Source organism: Drosophila teissieri, chromosome 2L, assembly GCF_016746235.2.
Source record: "Drosophila teissieri strain GT53w chromosome 2L, Prin_Dtei_1.1, whole genome shotgun sequence".
Lineage (NCBI taxonomy): Eukaryota > Metazoa > Arthropoda > Insecta > Diptera > Drosophilidae > Drosophila > Drosophila teissieri.
The window spans coordinates 14055327-14075703 of NC_053029.1; the positions used below are offsets into that span (position 1 = coordinate 14055327).

General features: G+C 40.9%; 5 protein-coding genes, 1 non-coding gene and 1 pseudogene across 6 annotated transcripts; 6 read left to right on the forward strand and 1 right to left on the reverse strand.

The window, feature by feature from the left end:
• The first annotated feature begins 580 nt into the window (after positions 1 to 580).
• Positions 581 to 1606, forward strand: LOC122619288 (annotated as a pseudogene).
• A 1550-nt stretch (positions 1607 to 3156) lies between these two features.
• On the forward strand, positions 3157 to 4177 carry LOC122624711 (proteasome subunit alpha type-1-like). Its single transcript, XM_043804390.1, has one exon. It carries the CDS (start codon positions 3225 to 3227, stop codon positions 4092 to 4094), a length of 870 nt encoding a protein of 289 aa, XP_043660325.1. The 5' UTR covers positions 3157 to 3224; the 3' UTR covers positions 4095 to 4177.
• Positions 4178 to 5475: 1298 nt separating this feature from the next.
• On the reverse strand, positions 5476 to 6417 carry LOC122626602 (protein Mabiki-like). Its single transcript, XM_043806919.1, has one exon. It carries the CDS (start codon positions 6094 to 6096, stop codon positions 5476 to 5478), a length of 621 nt encoding a protein of 206 aa, XP_043662854.1. The 5' UTR covers positions 6097 to 6417.
• A 1713-nt stretch (positions 6418 to 8130) lies between these two features.
• LOC122623577 lies at positions 8131 to 10842 on the forward strand. Its single transcript, XM_043802810.1, has 4 exons — positions 8131 to 8355; positions 9855 to 10235; positions 10394 to 10540; positions 10600 to 10842. The coding sequence occupies exons 1-4, from the start codon at positions 8250 to 8252 to the stop codon at positions 10752 to 10754; spliced, it is 789 nt and encodes a 262-aa protein (XP_043658745.1). The 5' UTR covers positions 8131 to 8249; the 3' UTR covers positions 10755 to 10842.
• A 917-nt stretch (positions 10843 to 11759) lies between these two features.
• Positions 11760 to 13340, forward strand: LOC122626088 (circadian clock-controlled protein daywake-like). The gene is made up of 4 exons (XM_043806213.1): positions 11760 to 11918; positions 11972 to 12346; positions 12401 to 12547; positions 13094 to 13340. The coding sequence occupies exons 1-4, from the start codon at positions 11840 to 11842 to the stop codon at positions 13243 to 13245; spliced, it is 753 nt and encodes a 250-aa protein (XP_043662148.1). The 5' UTR covers positions 11760 to 11839; the 3' UTR covers positions 13246 to 13340.
• An 816-nt stretch (positions 13341 to 14156) lies between these two features.
• Positions 14157 to 14277, forward strand: LOC122611999. Its single transcript, XR_006325572.1, has one exon. It is a non-coding gene; the product is annotated as a U5 spliceosomal RNA (small nuclear RNA).
• Positions 14278 to 15553: 1276 nt separating this feature from the next.
• On the forward strand, positions 15554 to 19738 carry LOC122626139. Its single transcript, XM_043806288.1, has 4 exons — positions 15554 to 16209; positions 18719 to 19135; positions 19200 to 19349; positions 19408 to 19738. Exons 1-4 carry the CDS (start codon positions 15993 to 15995, stop codon positions 19557 to 19559), a joined length of 936 nt encoding a protein of 311 aa, XP_043662223.1. The 5' UTR covers positions 15554 to 15992; the 3' UTR covers positions 19560 to 19738.
• Positions 19739 to 20377: the final 639 nt, after the last annotated feature.

The window sequence follows — 20377 nt, forward strand, 5'->3', positions numbered from 1 at the left end:
TAAGTGTGAAGTAATGCTAGTGATTCATGCCCAGACTAAAGTGAGGATTGAATCGATATGGCACGAGTGACATATTGTGGGAAACTAGGAATAAAATTACAATTTATTTCAGGTGGATTTAATTATTTAATTTATAAACAAATCCGCATAACGAACGAACTAAGTGCTTGGAAAATAATTAAAACATGGTGACAATAAGATCCGCCTTTATATTTAAATAAAATGAAATCATCATCATCATTGCTACTGAAATAGTACGAGAAGAGGTCATAAAATACCATTTAAATTCTACATTATTTCTAGGACAGTTTTTTACTACAAATGTATTATATATATGTATTATATTATTATATCGTATATATCGTAGTATATTTTACTATATACTATATCATAGTACATTTTCCTCCCAAGGCTTCCATTAATGTAATTCCTCCTCCATCAACTTAAATCGCATCTGCCAGCAGACTTAAAAAATTCTTCTAACCGCCAAGCAGGTCATTTAATGCACTGTCATTCTACAGGAAAAGTGTGTGGAAAAGGACCCTCGAGAATTTCCAGGGAATTAAAACAAAGTGTGCTGATGAACCAGGAGCCAAAGGCCCTGGACCACACACGCTGGCACAACAAATTGTGTCATGCAGGTCAATAAAAAATATATATTGTCTGCATAACAGTTGTTCGGTCCACAATTTTCCTGTTCCGGTGGCCACGTTTGTGCGATAGTCCAGGTAATCCACAAAAAAGGATAACGAGGCAATCCTGCGATGGCAATTAGCGCTGTGATAGAGCAGGTCATAAAATATGCAGCTTAATCCAGGACGACGATTACCTAATGCGGAGTGGATGCGCTAATCCCTTTGTTGACAGACCCAAAACAAATGGATTTCCCTATGTGGCTACCTGTACCGCCTACCTACTGTGCATATAACCAGGATATCAATCTGGAAGCCAATCATTCAGCAAGCGATCGTCCAACGAGTCACATCATCACCACATCTCTATTGAGTCATATCTGCCAAATATAACAATGGAGAACTCAGCTATCTACACCCACAAGAAGTTTGCCGTCAGCAAGCGGAAACGGGATGTGGACCACGACAAGGAGAACCAAACTCAGGAGTCGGAGCAGCCGATCTTCAAGCGCCGCCAGACACAGGGCTTCTTCCGACCCTGGTTGGATAATGAGCAAAACCAGCAGAGGGAGAAGGAGACGTCACCGATGGCCAAACCCACTGACCCCGGATCCTCGGTCAGCCAGTACCGCGCCAACATGGTGCGTCGCAGTCAGACCCATCGCCAGCGAAGCCCCAAGGAGCAGATGCGCCGGGATCGAAACACTCTGGCCTGCCTCCTCAGCCGGCGGGCCAAGCAGGCCCAGGAGGAGCAAGTGGGTCAGCAGTACGAGCAGTACCGGAGCCACCATGCCGCCATGCTGGAGCAGCAGGTGCGCCTGAGCCTCTACTACCGCCACATCCTCCAGCAGGCGGTGTTCCAGCGCGCCATCAATCCCGCACCAGGTCACATCCTGCCGCAGCAGCAACAGCAGTTCCTCCAGCAGATGGCCCTCTCCCAGCAGATGCTCATCTTTGGTGGCCAGCACTGCTGACCTGCCTATTATCATAATCAGCGACTATGGATAGCCCAATCATGTGATTTAGTTCATTAAGCCCTAATTATTAATATTTATTGTTGACCTTGAAATAAATCGAATATCATACATTTATTTTAAACTACCAGTTTTGTTGTTGGGGGTTATCACTTGGGAAATTCGCAATTTAATCGTCAATTTTTATTGAACGTATTAATAGGTCAGGGGATCGCAGCTATGAATTATATATAATTCTATTTTATACTTGAATAAGAATTAGGTAAGCAAAATCAGCTTTAATATGCAAGTTGAAGAACTATTAGTTAACCCCTTGACTTGAAAAACCATGGAGATAATAAAACCATTACAATTTCCAGATCACGGTCCTAAATTCTGTTTATATTTGAATAATATTATTATTATTTGAATAATAATAAAAATGATTTGAATAATATTTTTATTACTCTTCTGATTAAACGTCAAACCAAATTGGGATTATTTTAGATATAATTTTAGATTAAATGCCAAAAGACCTTTTTGGTAGAAAGGGCTGTACTGAAAGCACAGTCTGCAGTTTTCGGTGGGCTGACCACTGAGTAAATGACTCATCGAAGCATTGACAGATTTTTCCGAGAAACAATTTACCCAAAGCCATTACCCACCAAAGTTCAACTAATTGTTGTCTTGCTAATTTTCATGGCGTTCTCATTTCGAGGCGGCTTTCGTCAAGGTTCAGGCCCGCCACAAAGAACCATATTTTCGACTGGCCAAGCTTTTGGCAGCGCCTTCAACGCGGTTGGTTAATATTGACAGAGATCGGATGTGGGAATACGGAGATATAGTCAAAGTCCAAGCAAAGCTTCAAGTTCAATTGGCCAGTGAGACTGGGTTTTGCAAGCGCACAAAGTTTTGCTCAAAGCGCAGAAATGCAATTTTCAATGTTAGGCCAGTTGGAAAACAGCAAAAGGCAGCCACAAAAACTCGACAATTAACTGAAATTGATGTTTGGCTGCATGGTACAAGTGCAAAGTGGTTTACTGGGTTGTTGGAGCCGCGACGGAAATATGTTCACTTGCAAGCACTTTGCGCCATAGGAAGTCGGACCACCACAGCCGCTACACACTGCCAAGTACTATCAATGAAAATTAAAAGTAATTAACTGCGCTCGCAGCGATTGCGCAAGCGCCAAAGAGCTAATTATGTGCAGGGGACTTCCCCGGCAGCATGAATACTCGACTTAATCAAAGCTCTTATTTCTCACTCACAGCCCGATGCAGTTGGCTGCTTTTCAGGCGGGTGCACTCAATGACGAACATCTCGAACAGCTCGTCCATGCCTCTTTGTTTTCTCCATCTGATCACTTGAACTTCCTCATAAACCGTTGATTTTCTACTTGGTTAGGCATTATGCAAGTTTAGTAGAGTGAAAGCATGTTGAGTTTGCAATTGCCTTTTCTTGGGTATCCATTAAAGCCCTTTTATGGTGACCTAATTCTTTAAAATGAATTATAAATAAAATAGGTACACCTATTACATCGAAAGTGAGATCAGTTTTCCAAATACTATTAACTCAAGCTAGATAAATTTCCAAACAATTTTACTTAAATAATTCAACGAATTTGTTCACACTTTTAGCCATGTTCCGGAATCAGTACGACAGCGACACGACCACGTGGAGTCCGCAGGGTCGTCTCTTCCAGGTGGAGTACGCCATGGAGGCCGTGAAACAGGGAGCAGCCACCGTGGGACTGAAGAGCAGCGACTACGCCGTGCTGGCCGCCCTGTGCCGCACCTCCAAGGAGACGGACACGCTCCAGCGGAAGATCATGCCGGTGGACGGGCACGTGGGCATGTCCATAGCAGGACTCACTGCGGATGCCCGCGTGGTGTGCCAGTACTTGAGGACGGAGTGCATGGCATACCGGCACTCCTACGATGCGGAGTTTCCGATCCGCCGCTTGGTGGCCAATCTGGGTAACAAGCTGCAGGCCACCACCCAGCGGTATGATCGGCGTCCCTATGGCGTGGGCATGCTGGTGGCTGGCTACGATGAGCAGGGACCGCACATCTTCCAGGTGATGCCCACGGCCAATGTGCTCAACTGCAAGGCAATGGCCATTGGCTCCCGTTCGCAGAGTGCCCGCACCTATTTGGAGCGGAACATGGAGAGTTTTGAGAACTGCGACAAGGATGAACTCATATGTCATGCGATTCAGGCCATTCGGGGATCCTTGGGACACGATGATACCGAAGACCTCACCACAAATGTGGCCATCGTGGGCAAGGATTTGCCCTTCAAAATGTTTTCGGATGCCGAGAACCAGTACTATCTGAACATCGTCAAGGCTCTGGACCCGCCTTTGGAGGCGGAGCAGGAAGCTCTATCCGAGGAGGGAATGAGCGTTGACGACATGATGGACCACGGACCGAGTGGCAGTGGTGCTCCGGCCAATGATGCAACTGACGTGCACACCAATGCGTCCACAGGTGGCAATGATGCACGCTAATGGGAGCGGGCACTCTCACATAGTATACCAAATTTGTTGTTTCGTTAATAATGCTATTAAAGTTTATATTGTGTTTTATATTACTGCTGCTTCGTATTATATTCTGAATTAGTTATAGTAGTGTGTATAGCCTATATATACTGATGATTTACTGATTTTGCCTGTAGCTTTAAATTACCTAATCGGATTTAGGTAATAGGAGCACTATATCACTTGCCATTCCTATTAATACATTAAAATTTTCCACAGGGGTTAGGGGTTATGCAAGTGAAAGCCTTTAGCGTGACCAATTCGATTACTATGGATTGGAAAATGTCGTAGCCGCGACTAGCTAAAGTGTTTAGCTTAACTTTAAGTGCGACAATGACAGGTGAGTGATAGACGGGAATAGGAGTAGTTAACTTGTAAGCCCACGTTCCCGTAGCTGCGGTTTCGATCGGTTCACTGCTGTGCTGCCAGTGGTTTGACCAGGGTGCAGGGTTAATACCCAGTGAACTTTATCCGACCGGCTGCCCAGTCCGTCGATATCCCACATTGCTCCATGGGGCAATTGTCCATGGGGTTACCAATAACGATTGGCCCAAGAACCGGCTAATTGCCCATGACACTTAGCGAACAGCCTTTGCAAAAAAGGTTTTATTGGCCAGTTCCGATGACTTCACCGCGAAATAGGTACGGAAAGTCATATCAACGTCATTGTCAGCATCCGAAAAACATTCAATACTAAGATTGCCGTTCCTATCCGGATAACGCATTAAAACAGCGACTCTGGGTGTGCTGATACCCACATTTAACCATTTTCAAATTGAATATTTTATAGTTTTAAATTTAGGAAATAATTTTGAAGCTAATATTTTCTTTAGTTTAGCAAACAGCGAGATTGACATGACCAAAAGCTATTATACATCCATTATTTTTTGCTATTAGATGAGCACATCATCTTTGCCACTGGTAGATGTGGTCAAATAGCTATTGAACCAGATGATAAATAATGATTGCTCTTTAAGACTGTGACTGTAATTATAACTTAATCTTTATGCCAATAATCTTTATTGAAGGAAGATTAAAGATCATGCAAAGCAAAAGGAGAAGCGATTTTCTTTGCAAAAATTACGGTCATTGACTTAGAGCATTACACTTGCTTTTTACAAAATATAAGACAGCTTTGACTTGCCCACGATACAGAATCGATTAACGTTAAAAATTAAATTTGCCAATTTTATTTATTAAGAAGTTCCTGCTTAACCTTTAAGGGCACTTATGCTATATGATACATTTTCTAGCATTACAAGTTCTTGAAGAAGCTTAACCACTTACTAGAATAACAGCATTACAGTAATACTTAACTATATAGTACAATCCGAAAAGGAGGTAGGCGTGTCTACGCATTCTCCTGCTTAATGCCGCCGATCAGGTAGTCGATGCTAAAGTTCCTCTTGGTATTCTCCTCCGGAGCTCTCCTAGCGGAGACCAGCGGGTGGTCGTCCTGCTTGACCAGCTGCTTGAGGTGATTCAGATAGACCCTGGCGCGCAAACTCTGCTCGGCGATCTTGAGGTGCTCCACGGAGCACTCCTTGTACTGCTGCTCGATCTGCAGGTCATCGAACTTCTTCTTCCGCCGACTCATCCTGCAGGCAATGGTGTTCTTGTTGCGGCGCTCCTGATCCTTCGGCGTGCGCTCCTTCTTGGGGAATTTCCGCACCATGTTGACGTGGTACTTGAAGATGTCTTGGATGGCCTCGGTTATGATGGGACTGGCTGAGTGGTAGGAAACGCTGGAGGATGAGGATCCCAAACGACGGCGCTTCGGCAGCGGGGGAAAGTCAGCATCCTGGTCACTGAATCCCAAGCTGAGGGACTGATTTGCCTCATCGAACGGACTCCGACTGGTGCAGGGTGTGCCGCTCCGGGAGATCAGCTCCTCCTTGAGGAGCAAATCGCAATTCTCGGTCTTGCGAGCCATGTCGAACTTTTTGTGGCGGTAGATGTGATGGTGCTCCATTGTATGTTGCGTTGTATGTTGTGGTATGGTATGGTGTGGTGTGTGTGTTCTTCTCGAAGTCTCTCGATTGAGTGCTGTCCTGTGGCCTGGCACACTAGCTTATATGGCGAAAGCCTTATCTGCCGCTTCTCGTAATCCCCCCCAACTTTTATAACTTTGTTTACACAAATCGACGCCGAATTTTCTTTTTGCAAAACGAAAACAAGATCATAAACCCGCAAGATTTGCCTGCGCACGCGTACAGCCACCCAATCCCAAACTCAAATCCAAACCCAACCCATCCCATCCCATCCCAACCCACTTACCTACTTGTAAGCCCGCCCGTTGGGCATCCCTATCTGCTGGTCATGTTTATTCTTGCGTGCGTTCTGCTGGCATCTTTAGAATTTCAGATACAATACAATCCGAGTTTTTCCGGATCAGTAGGTGGCGAAACGCGCGCCCATCGATTGTCTGGTTCATTCAATTCGTGTTTGTTCCTCTTTGAAATCCATTATCTGCTGTGTTTTTCAATGTCGCCGCCTTTTGTAAAAGTCATACATGTGTTCTTGGGCTACTCTTGTTCAATTCAATTTTTGCTCTATTCCAAAAGTGTTTTGCGGCCTCATTTGTCCAACTCCTTTGGTGCCCTGCTGCTGATAAGGTGTGTGTGGCACTGATCTTTTGTTCTCCAGTTGTTTCTTTTTTTTAGATATCGGTTCTTGGAACTCGGAGTGCCATTTTTGGGTTTGCACTTTAATGCCGAAGATGACGATAAGATGACGTCTATTTGGGGTTGCAAAAGGGCACTTTCTTGTAGACAGTCTACGTCTGCTGATAAGGTGCGTTTATCTCTTTTGTGCCAGGTCACTTGATAGATCTTAAAACGCTCCTGGAGATTTTCTATTCGAACATTGGCCTACGCTAAATAAGCTACTTATTTGATTGTCAATTAAGAACTGAGGTTTTTCGTCTGACTCATTTCCAGCCCTTTAAGCTTTGACGCACGTGACTAAGTATTTGCTAGTCAAGCACTGCAAATATTGCTGAAAGGTGCAAAAAGGAGAATTAGCATCACAGCTGTTAACACGGCCACGCTTGACATCTATTGTTTGATTTATACTTTCATTACTTTGTAAAGACGAGTGTGAGGGAAATGGGCAGTAAAAGGCTTTGCGTTTCAATTTTTAAGGCATACATACCCATTGTATATTTTACTAGGCCACGACATGTGAGCAAGTCGAATGAAAACTCAGTTAAATATAATAGGTTCTCACTTATCAAAGTGGTGATAGTATTTTAAAATGTTTAGGCTTGGAAGCACAGCAAGAATGGTTTTCATTTGAGCATTCATAGCCTATAAATTGATACAATAAAGAGTAGTTTTCATTATAGCCTTATAAATTGATACAGTAATCTTTAAAAGAATTTAAAAGCCTTTCATTTTCTGAAATCTTAGTTGTGTAATATCGCACGATATGGCAACAAACCCAAGCGCCCGAGACAGCTAATTAAGTGGTACCTTTTAATTAGCCGCCTGGGACCAAGATCTCCACAAGCATCACAACCATATCCATCACCAAGTCGAGGAAGCATCCACAGCGAGTCGGATCGCCTGGGACAGCTGCCGGTAGTTGGTAGGCGGTTATGTGATGAGTAAGTCGGGTCGCACTGGGGTCGCGATAAGTCAAATCGGATGGCTGGGTGGCTTCCACTTCACGACTTTACGGGGGAATTTAATAATGTCGTTTGTATTTCACTACTGTCTGCTGTATACTGTCTACTGTCGACTGTCTATTGACTTTTGCATTTGCTTTGTTTTCTACAGCTGCGACGGCGATTAGTTCCAAGCTATTTTTGCTATCCACCCACCGCCCACCGCCCGCCTACCGCTCCGCCCCAAAATCCCTATCATTTGCTAATGCCGAGCATCTGTGTTTGTGCCTCTTTTTTATTTTGCGTTTGCCTTTGCAATTTCGATTTGATTGGATTTGTTTTGTTTTCTTCCCATAAATAAAAGCCCGCCACCCATCGCAGCTCTCAGACGTTGACTCGCATTTGCATCGGTCAGGCAGGGCTATCTATCGGATGTTGAATAACTTCACCGAACGAAAAGTCAATCGAACCATCATTTGATCTAACTTATCAAATTATATATTAAACAAACTATCAAAATGGCTCGTATCCTTGGCGCTGTTGCTCTAATTCTGATGGCGGGCTCGTGTTTGGCAGCGGATATAGAATTGCCACCAGTTGAGTTCAAGCCAGTTCGAGAAATACGTGAGTGTCATTATACGTGAAAAATAAAATGCGATTATTATATTAAGAAATAAGGAAAACACAATAATTGCATGGAAATTAAAAAATTGCATTTAAAGTGCATTAAAACCAAATACGTGTTAAAGTAATAGAGGAACAACATACATTAATTCAAAACCATATTCTAGAAACACCTTTTACACCAAAAGTGGCAAAGATTTCTTTCACAATTTTTAATATAGATTTGAGATGCTCATTTATAATAAAAAATTAGAATTATAAGTAAGTTCTACAAAATATTTCAAATTTGCTTCCAATAATTTAAAAAGTACAAATTGTTAATTCGACACTTTAGTAAACTCTTGCTATGCAGTCGTTATATTGGTGATTATCAGTTAAATAGAAAATTCGAAACATACAAATTGACTTCGTGATAGCAATAATCATGTGAAGCACGCAACTGTGTGTGAATTTTATAACAAAGCAATTCAAGCATCTGACAGTCAAAGTTTGAACCCAGATATTCCTAAAACAATAGCATTGCACAACGTTAGATGATACATTACCTATATATTGCATTGCCTTAAAAACCAAAATTCTCTTGTTTTCACTAAATGATTTAATAGCTTGGCCGACCATTTTAAGGATTTTTTATTGTTCATGAAGCCTGTTTCGTAAAACTCAATATGGAAATGAGATAGATAAGATTGAAATTTTTATTCTCCGCATCGCAACAGAATAATAAACAGAATATTATATAGAAAAGACTTTGCTAAAGAAATATAAATTATGCCAAAGTAACACGTGATGTGCAGAAATTGTCCTTGAAGTGAGCTTTAATTCTCAAGACACTTTTTATTAATTCAACAAAATGCTAGGTATCTAAATATAGTTCTTTGGCATACTGACTTCAGCCCAGACAGACCATGACAAACATAAAATGTAGATTGTCACGCTGATAGGTATTGTCTTCAAACAGTTTTGGCCAGAAATAAACACATAGCCATTTGAATTACCTCAGGCCACAATTGCACATGTGATTTTTATACGATATTGCCGACCGCGTCACTTGCTGATGTACATTTAAATATAGCTTTTTTATGGGAGAAGTTAAAAATATACGACAAGTTCGCCGCTTAAGTCTTTTGTCCGCACTTGTAACTTCCGCCGGTAGAGCAGACTTCTCCCAAGGTAGACCAATAGGGAAATTGCCGAGACGAACTTGAAACTCGAAAACAGCCAGAACAAAACTCTTTAATTATATGCAGGAATTTTCACTCAACTCGCGGACAAAATCAAATCTAATCAACAAATTAATTGCGCATGACGTTGACAATTATGTGAGCAGCGAAACGTTTAAGCGAACTGAAAATTCTCGGCTAGGAAAATGTCACGTTCTGATCATAGGCACATCGATCGTACGCGATATGGCTAACGTGTTTTATGCTGAACTAAATATGTCAAGGTCCATGCTCACCAATTAATTTTTGTTTGTTTGCTTGGCATTCGGCACTCGGCAGCCGGGGATATTCCGACCTGTCGCGAGGGTGACATCAACATCAGCGAGTGCATCAAGCAGGGCCTCCAGCAGATAACGCCACGCATGAAGTACGGCATCAGCGAGCTGAACATCCCGCCCCTCGATCCCTTCGAGATGGGGAAGAGCTCCTACAGCTACACCTCCGGCCTGCTCCAGGGACGGATCTCCATGAAGGACGTCGTGGTCCACGGCCTCAGCGAGAACATCGTGGACAAGGTCAACTTCCGGCTGAAGGATGGGCGCGTGCGCATGGAGATCCTCTCGCACGTGCCCCAAATGTTCGTCGAGGGCTTCTACAAGGCGGACATCAAGCTCAACGACCTCAAGCTGAACCCAAAGGGCGCCTTCAACATTACCATGAGTAAGTAACTCTGAAGAACACATGTAACTGCATCAAACTGGTGACTTGTAAAGCATTATTAAGTCATATAAAGATTGGATAGACACATTGTGTGTTCAATAAGTTGTTTATATTATCTAATTATTATTTTGTTTTTGCTTGGCTTTTTTCTTTCGCAGCTGATGTCGCGATGAGGGCGAGACCCATTGGCGAGCTCTACGAGCGTGATGGCCACACCTATCTGCGCCTGACCAAACTGGAGACTGAGCCCAAGGTGGGTGACCTGAAATTCTACGCCAATGGACTAGTTCCCGATCCGGTGCTGAGTAAGTATTTTCCAATCTGCTATGTTATAGTACTTACTAACTGCTATGGTATTGTTTAGACGATGTCATCTTGGACTTTATCAATCAGTACTGGCGCCAGCTCTATGAGGCCATGCTTCCCGAGACATTGGCCACCTGGCAGCCCCTGATCTTGAAGTCCACCAATGACTTCTTTGCTGCACTACCATTTGATATGCTTGTTACCAAGAATTGAGATACCTAACTTTAATATTGATTTACTATTTATATCCTGCGGATTCATCTGTTCTACTAAAGGTGTTAACATAGTTTGTACCAAAATAAAGATACAATTACCTAAATATTGTGCTGCAGTCCATAATTTGCTAGTATATAACTGATCAAATATTTAAAGAAGATTCTAATTGTTTTTTATGTTTGCCGGTTATCCTATTGTGAATGTGTAACGTTTTAATTCTCTTGTCTTTATACACATATTTTCATGAGTTATGTGAAAGGTCGCACTCACTCTAAACAATAAATCATGCGTCAATTTACATGTCATGATCAATTAAACAGGGCTTGAGTTGCAGACTGAAAAAAGGGGTGCTATAAAAATCACATTAAAGGTAATAAATTGAAATGTTTTATTAGTTTATAAGTAGTTGGAAATCGAACTATTGCTCCCAACGGATGGAAATCTATTGGATTAAATCACTAAGTAATTATCCAATAAGCAATAACTCAAGACACTAATGGAATTAATTGTATAACTTTTCATACGGCATTTGATGGCATTAAAAAATGAATTTAACTTAAAGCTTCCCAGAATATAATAGATCTTATTTTACTTTCTAGCTATAATGTATTGCGAAGTTCATAGCACAACTAACTTGAAATATGACTAACTTAATGACGAAACTTCTTTAAGCCCAATTCAGCAGCCCTTCAATGTCAATGTCACCAATAAATAGCCAAAATCGGCAGCCCATTATTAGTATACGTACTAGGTAATTAGTAAATAAATTTATGGCAAATCATCGTTGCCATTTACTGTAGTACCTTCAATATATTTTTCCATTTAATAATACGACATTATAAATCAGGCAGACCGAGCCGGTTTGGCATTCAGTCAAAGTCTAGCTGCTTGCCGGCTAATGTTTCTGATTTACAAGTAAAATATACTAAGCTAGATTCTAACTTGCATTGTGTCGTAGTTTGCTGATTTGGAGAATAAAATAGCTCGGCTTGCAGTCTGGGAGCTTCAGTTGTAGTTTAACGTTCTAGCAGTAGGTTGAAAGTCAGATTCGAGTCCCAAAAAGGATATAGTTTAGTGGTAGAATGTATTATATTATTGGATTGCTCAGCCTGCTGGCCTTGGGAGCGAGTGCGGCTCCTACGGATAAAAACTACTTTGCTGGTAGGAATATCATATATTATTATGCGCTTTTTCTACAACATTTCGCCTTGAAGATTTGCCAAAGTGCTCGACTGAGGAGAATCAGCTGGGGGAGTGCGTCAAGCAGATATTTAACACACTGACTCCGCGCCTCAAAGACGGCAATCCAGAGCTGAGAATCGAGCCCTACGAACCTCTGCACCTCAACCGAACCAGCTTCCAATACACCAGTGGCAATGTTAATGGTCGGATTACCATTCGGAATGCCAATATCTACGGCTTCTCCGCCAATCGGGCCAAAGAGGTGTCCGTGAAACTCAATGGCGACAAGGTGAAACTCCGTCTGGTCACCGAAATGCCCAAGTTGAACATTGTGGGCAGCTATAAGGCCGACATGCAGGTGAATCAGCTGCAGTTGAAGCCCAAGGGTGATTTTAACGTAACGCTTAGTAAGTAAACTGTTTAGTCTCTTTTTTGGTAATTACTTATCAATCCGCTTGCAGTGGATGTGGAGGCCACAACGTTGACCGATGGTGAGATCTACGAGAAGGATGGCCATCGGTATTTCCGAATGAAGAATATCGAAACGAAGCCAAAGATTCGGGATCTGGTCATCAAGGCAAACGGAATATTTGCAGATCCAGAACTGGGTGAGTTCAAAGTGTTTGTTTAAGGCAGAAAATATTAAATACTTAACTAAATTCGGTGGTTACACATGGGTCATTTGTAAATGTAACTTTTAAAGTGTTTTAGAACATGTTGAATAGTACAGAAAACTATGCCTTATTGTTTACTCGTGCATACATAAATAGTTAATTACCTTAAATACGTAAGCACTTCGCATCAGTTATAAGTCCTACGTCAATGCAAGTAGCAATTGATTCCGCATTAATACAATTACCGCTTATTTAACTAGAATATATATTAAAAGATTTACAAAGCAATAAGATAACTTTAAAAGGTACATTCCAAACATTTTTGTTAGGTGCCGTATTTATGTATTTAATCAAACTAACTTCATTTTCATGTATGACATATGTGCATACATACATATGTATATACAGATACAGTACAGATTGACATTAAGTCTAACCTATTAAACTAAAGGCAAACCAGTTTAAATGCTCTACGCACTGTTTTCAGTTTTCTGTGTACTCAACACACTGTTTAAAGCTGGTGATTATTTTTCGTTACAGATCAAATAGCTCTGAATGTGGCTAATCAGTATTGGCGCGATATCTACGGCATAATGCTGCCTGAGACCCGACAGTATTGGCAACCCCTTTTGTTGCGAATGTTCAACGAGGCATTCGAACTGGTTCCCATCGACCAGTTTATCAAGGAGTAGCTCAATTAGCCGATGGATTCCACTTGTGATGATTGTTGTTTAATAGAAAATAAATTGTTCCATTAGGTGCTATTAAATGATAACATTTGTTTAAATTGAAAAACATTTATTCTAGGCGCCAGTTTGAATTCCTCACTTTGAGCTACAATAATAAAGCCCGGTTTTATTGAATTTTTCATGCCCTAGTTGAGCGCAAGTGTAACACATTTTTTACCGCTGTGTGGCCCAATGATAATGGCGTTAATAGGTTAAGTGCGCACCCCGACCTTTGACCTTGGCTTCAATTGTGGAGTAGCCACTGCGCGGTGCAATTGAGCAAGACCCAAGCGCCACTGGCCACTATCTGTGAACTTGAATTTAGTGGGAAATTTCAAATTTATTATCCAGTTGGGCCGAAATCCCGGCTGCGTCATCTTGATACAGCCGTAAAGAAATACTTGAAAAAATTGCTGTATCTGCCGCAGAGGGCGAGCGCGGAGGTAGTATTCACCCCGCTGAGAAAAGGTGGATCGGGCATACTACCTTCATCTATCTTGGCCGATATACTAACCATCGCCCAGGCTCACCGCATGATGTCTTGCCTTGGATAGGAGTTCTCTCCACTTTGATCTTAGCCATAAGGCCGAGAAACGCAAAACACACAGCGTCTCCATGAGCAAACGGTCAGAACCAGATGGGAATTATAAATGTGAAAGTAGAAAGTAATCACACTTTCTATTGCCTATTTTAGGGGTTTGGGGTTCGTTACTACCTACAGGTAGTCCCGTTTCAGGTAGTCGCTTAAGATCGAATGAGGAAAGTCCCTACCATAAACATACTTTAGGGGTTGTTTGGTTTAACAAACAGCGTTATGATTCCCAACATGTTCAAGCACGTTCTGAATGGTAATGTAGGTAATTGGTGGTGTAAAGTTACTCTGGTTTCTCTTCAATTGTCGAATAAATCTTTCGCCTTTTACTAAAGATTTCCGTGGAGAGGAACACTCTAATGAGTCTAAAATAATTTTTTGTAGTGCCCGGTGACTTCGGTTGCTGGGCCATATGGAATACATTATAAAAGTACAAAACTTGTTAGTATGGATTTCTCTACTAAGGTTACCAAAAGTGATGAAATTTTACTCGATTCAAATTTGTACCGTAGACGGCGCTAAATGTGCCATAAATCAGCTTATTATATTGCAGTCAATTATATATTCTTAATGTCTATGGTGACTGGGGATTGTTTCGTGATGTGCATGCAAAACAGAAGCCAAATGTATAGAAAAAATAAACACGCGACTGTCGTCTGTCCAAAAACAAGACCATCATATTAAGTGGGTGTTTTTATATTTTAATTGTATACATTTGGAATAGAATTTGTGCAAAACTCGGAATATTGCTTCCGTAGCAAAGTTCATCATTGCAGAGTTCTGATTGTAGGCAAAATCTCAGGAGTCTCGTACTTGCACAGCTACATTTTCGAAGATGTCACGTACTAGACTACCTTGAACATCGATTTGTACACCCACAAAGTCGCAGGTTCATGAATAATTTTATGTGGCATAAAGCTGCAAAGATTTACAACTGACCCACATTTTACATGAACACCTCGGAGGGCCTCACTGCCAAGCTGCGACTCAAATTTAATACGTGCCTTGCACTTTGACTGAAAACAGGGATTGGAGACTCTGGAATGGGAAAACGTCTTGTTAGTTTCCTCATTGTTGGCTGTATTTGACAGATTTGTGGGAACAATCAGCTGGATGCATTCAAATGGTATGGTGAGTGGTTCCTCTATAAAGTAAGCATGAATTATAACCCTTGCAAAAAACGTTGTCTATAAAAATCGTACATCATTTAGAAAAAAAAAAAAGAAAAAAAAGATAAAAAACAATTTAAAAAAATTAATTTAAAATGTATAGGTTTTTTAATTTGCAAATAAAGCTTACCACGTATAAATACAATGCATAAATATAAATAAATAAATAATAAGATTTAAAAAAAAATTTAATACCGCTTAAAAAATACGTGTTTCAAGTAGACCTTCTGAAATACTTTTTTTCAAAAGGCAGTCAATAAAAACATCGTAATTGTGGCTCTCAAACTGCGTTTTTGTGGTTCTTTTAAAAAAGCTTGTTTTGGCCGAGATGAGCTTTTGAGTTCGGCTTTTGGCTTCGGCAGAGACGGCCTAAAGCCTTCAAAACGACCGATTTTGTTGGGGCTTACAGCTGCATGTTGTTGCTGTTTGCTTTGGCTTCGGCAGCGGCTTGGAAAAACTTTTGAACGAGCACAAAATTCGGGCAGCTTGAAAACTATAAATAAACGTGCGATTTATGCAGCGCTCATTTCAAGATTTGCAAGCCACGGGCCGTCAGCTCAAAAAATTCGTTAGTCCATTTTCTGCGGATAAGTTTGGCAATTAGCTGGCTGAGATTGTGTGCATTTCAGTGCCCGTGTGTGCAGCAATTGCAGCAACAATTGCAGTTAACCGAGAAAACCGAAAAGCCAACAAAAAATCAACTGTAAAAAGCACTCGTGAAGAAATAAAAGTGAAGCCGGTTTGCAAAAATTACGCAAATAAAAAATCCAAAAACCAAAAAAGGAAAAACGGAGACAAGAAAATTACCGTCTGTAGCGTATTCGTGTGTTAAATCAAGTCACACGAAAATAGTCAAATAGAAAGAGTCAGTCCAGTAATCAATCGAAACGAGTTTGCATCGCCCCATTGTGCAGAGGAAATCGGAAAGCAACAGCCAGCCAGTCCCAAAAATGCAATTGCCTTGCATCTCGCTCACTATTTTGGCCGCCTTGGCACTCGGAAGTGGCTATGCGGCCACGCTGCCAACCTCCGCACCCAGTGTTTTCAGCTCCGATCCCAAGCCGAATTCAAATTCCAACCCCGTCGAGGAGTTGGCGGCGGAGTCTTCGAGCTTTTCCAGCAGCGATGTGGCTTTGCCCTCCAGTTCAATCGATTTTTCCGATGCAGGTAAAGTAACTTATGCAAGCGTACAAAGGAACTTGATAGTCAAACAAATAGTCACTCCCTTCCCACGCCCTCAAATAGATAGGCACGTAATTAATGCAGCTTAAGTCAACGAGTTCGTTGTCTAAGTCTTTCGTTTGCTAAATGCAATTTGTCAGTGTGTTGTCTAAACAAAATATCTTGGTTCATATTATCATCATGAAACCTTACATATCTCATTTTTATGTGTACTCTAATCGAGGTAAAAATTCTTACCGATCGGACAAATATTGTTTTTAACGATATTTTGCTTTTTTTATTTACACCGTTTAGTTTTTTTTATCACATTTGCCAATGTTATTGCCTTTATTTTAATAATTCTAAATATTTTACGCATGTGGCATGTATTTTAAAGATAATTTTATATTTAAAACAAGACATAGGCAAAAAATGTAAACTCAAATAATTTTATAATCTTCAAAGTTTGGCAACTACACAGGAAATATATTCCTAAGAAATTTCGATTAGAATGTGCTTACAATATTTGGTACCCAAATGCATATGTAGGTACAAAACTTTGTTTGCACACGAGTTCTGAAATCTTTCTGTAATATCTAACTTCCTGTTTTCAAAAGGTTATTCATTAGCTGTCTTTACTTCACGGACAATATGATTTCTTATTTTAAATTCAGTACAGGCCGTGTCCGGTGTGCCTTCCATGCCAATCTGTGGCGATTACTCATTGTAAAAAGTTTACCTTCTTGAAATGTTTACCTGTATTGCGCATACACTCGACACCATGTTTATAGGCCTGTGACCTTCAAAATTAGGAAAAGTACTGCCATCGTAAAAGATGTTTTAATGGGCTTTGCAAAGAGCGAAGTCCAGGCTATGGAAATGAAATTGCAATAGAAATTAGCAAGTGTATTTGCAGTAAAATCTTTTTATTTATTTCGCCTTTTAACGCTTTTGAAATGGCAAGTGGAATATGTAAAATGAAGCGACAAGCAAGTCATCGCCTGTGCCACTTGAACTTGACACACTTACACATGATTTTTGTGGTAAAAGTTATCAAGCTGAGGCGCAAATCATTAGGTAAATAGAAATTGTGACGCAAGTTGGTCCGAGTAATAAATGCAGAATAAACACGAGATAATGCAGGCTATGAAATATTGCCAATTACATTAATTTAATCAAGCACGAGGTGTTGGCTACTGTATGCATGTGAGTGTGTATCTGTGTGTGTTGTTTGCGCTCTTGCGAAAAGAGTTCAGCGTCAACAAAAGCAAAAACGAGGCTTAAATCCGATCCGAAACCGGCTGCCGTCTCTACGAAGACTGTCATGACTACCGCCGAGCTGACATAAAGCGAAAAGCTGAAAAACTGACCTACATCAATGCGTAAGCGGCGCTGCTGGGCTTGTGCCAAACTGAAAGCTGTAATTGTAACTTGTCTCTAATTGCGCAAAAAAAACCGCCAGCAGCGTGTACTAAAAACGCGCAAATTTATTGACATTTGCCTGAGCAAACAAAGGACTTAAGCAACGAACTTGATTTCGACCCAACCCTTTTCTGCCACCTCTTATTTTCGACATTTCGGGTTCGGATTTGCTTTATGCCATAACAGCTCACCTTTGACATTGAACTTGTCAGCCGAAACAGGGGAAAATGTTTAAAACAAAACAGTGGGAAATTTCTGAGCACTCAAGCCAAATGACTTAATTGGGCTGTTCACGTGCGTAATTTGACTTTAAATTAACCAAAGTTTGTCTCATTCTTCAAATTCTTAATTACACGTCTCCAATTCGTGTTCATATATTTTGGATTTAGACTTGCCTTGCCAAGAAACATTAAAATAATTGCTTTCCGCTTGTCGTTAGAAGGAGAAGATAAAAACAATTACTGGCGTGACTAAATATCGTTCCAAGTAAAATTTAATTTTAACAACTCGTTGTTAAATTTCCTTAACTTCATTAAGATTAAGCATTTAAGTTTAAGCGTAGCTTAAAGGTGGATTTGCATCTTAGGTATTTTATATTTTTTTCTATAATACGCTCACGCTAAAAAAAGGGCTTGCATAATAACGCCCCAAATGGAGAACTCTTGAAGTTAAGTTTCTAATATTAACTAGTAAAATGCTTTACTGCTAGGCATCGGACAACTTTAGTTGCTTTTCGAGTAAGTTAAAAAAGTAATATTGAGTATGGTGCACATTTCTGACCTACAAGAGCAAAAAGTTTATAAATGATTTACTATTTATTTTATAGTTTATAAAACCCTAAAATGCGTTATCTTATCAGAGAGGTCAGTGTCACCATGACACAAACCCCATTCGTATTTGACTCGTGGCGACAGGGACACGTGAACTTCGTCACGCCTTGCTGGCATTAAAAGCGAAAACTTTAATAAATAATAATACTTATTATTTCCCCTGTGGTCAGATACTTTTGCTATGGCTCGACGACCTTTACGACCTAAGCTAACCATGTCTTAACCGACTAGTGCTCTAATCTCGCATCACTTTCGCCTTCCAGTTGCACCAGCGGTGGCCACTCTGTCCAGTGGCTCGAATCAGGTGACACCCTGTAGCTTGAGCTCTTCGGATCTGAACGAATGCATTCGAGGCTTGATCCAGTCATTTGCGCCCAGGTTGAGATATCAGGGAGTGCCGGAGTTCAACATGGACTCGATTGATCCGTATTTCTACAAGAGGGGCATCTTTCGGTACACCAACGATGGCATCCAGGGCGGACTCCTGATCAAGAACATGGAGATCTACGGCATCAGCCAGCTGCAGGTGAACAGTGTTGCAGCCAATTTCACCGAGAACGGCTTCATAATTAAGTTGGGCGTTGAACTGCCGCAACTGAAGGCCGGTGGACACTTCAAGGCGGACGTGAAGTTCGGAGGACTGCGTCTGGTGCCCAAGGGGCCCTTCAACATCACCATAGGTGAGTGCCGGTTTGAAAAGTAAGTTCAGTGGAGCATGTGTCTGATACTTTCGCATTCCCCCAGACAACATCAAGGCCACCATTCTGACCGATGGCCACATCGAACAGCTGCCCAGTGGTCAGCAGCGTCTCAGCTTACATCGCCTGAATGCCAATGTCAATATCGGCGATGCCAAGGTGGTGGCCAATGGCATCTTCTCCGATCGCAACCTGAGTAAGACCTCTACTTTCCCTTTATTTTCATTAAGCTGATAGAATTTGTCACCTCCTAGATGCCATGATTCTGAATCTGGTCAACGAGAATCTGCCGGAGATCACTCGCGTCGGAATTCCCGCCACCCGCGAACAATGGGCTCCCATTCTGATTGCCCACATCAACGAATTCTTCGCCAAGGTACCCATCGAAAAATTCCTAGTTCAATGATGCACTAGGCGCCTCCAAAAGGAACACTTAGCTCCTAGTTAGTTTAAGCCTAATGTTAGCGACTACAAATTTATCTTAAGCGCTGTTTCCAAATAATTTTCTATGCACAAACGTTTTGGCCAATCATTTGGAATGATTTTAAACATAACCAATTTGTATTTATTTATGTCATCCATTCTGAACAAAGATAGAAGTTATGTAAAAATTTTAAAATAAATGCTCTTTACAAAAAGGTGTCTTTTTATAATTATTTTGATATCCCGAACTTTAGCTGTTTTTATAATTAATAAATTTTACAAAGCTTTTGCAAGTTATTTTTACCCGGTTCATATTATCAACCCTAAAAGTATACTCTTTGCGATTATCCGCTCGACTTTCCATTTTTTACTTACACTTCACATGTAAATTTTACGTATTTTACATGCATACCTACCTATTCATAAAGTAAATTGTATTTTACACGTGATTTTTAAACGACGTTATTTGTTATAAATATTTGTTCTAAAAAAATGGTGTATTTTTTTGCTTTATTGCAAATACAAGGAAGTGAAGAAATAACTTTTAAGTTTATAGCTACCAAAAATATACTTAGCCAACAAAATAAAAATAAGCTAATTAATAAAGTATGAACAGCTCCAATTGCAAAGAGGGTCATTGAACATTGAGTGGCCGATGTTCCCTTGTCAGAACATCCAATTGTATGTGACTGAAGATGCTGAGAAATGCACACTCGACCGATACCAATCCCACTGGAGAGCCTTTCAAAAACAATATTTAACACTCCCACTTGTCGATCAATCAAAGGTGCGAATGTGCCC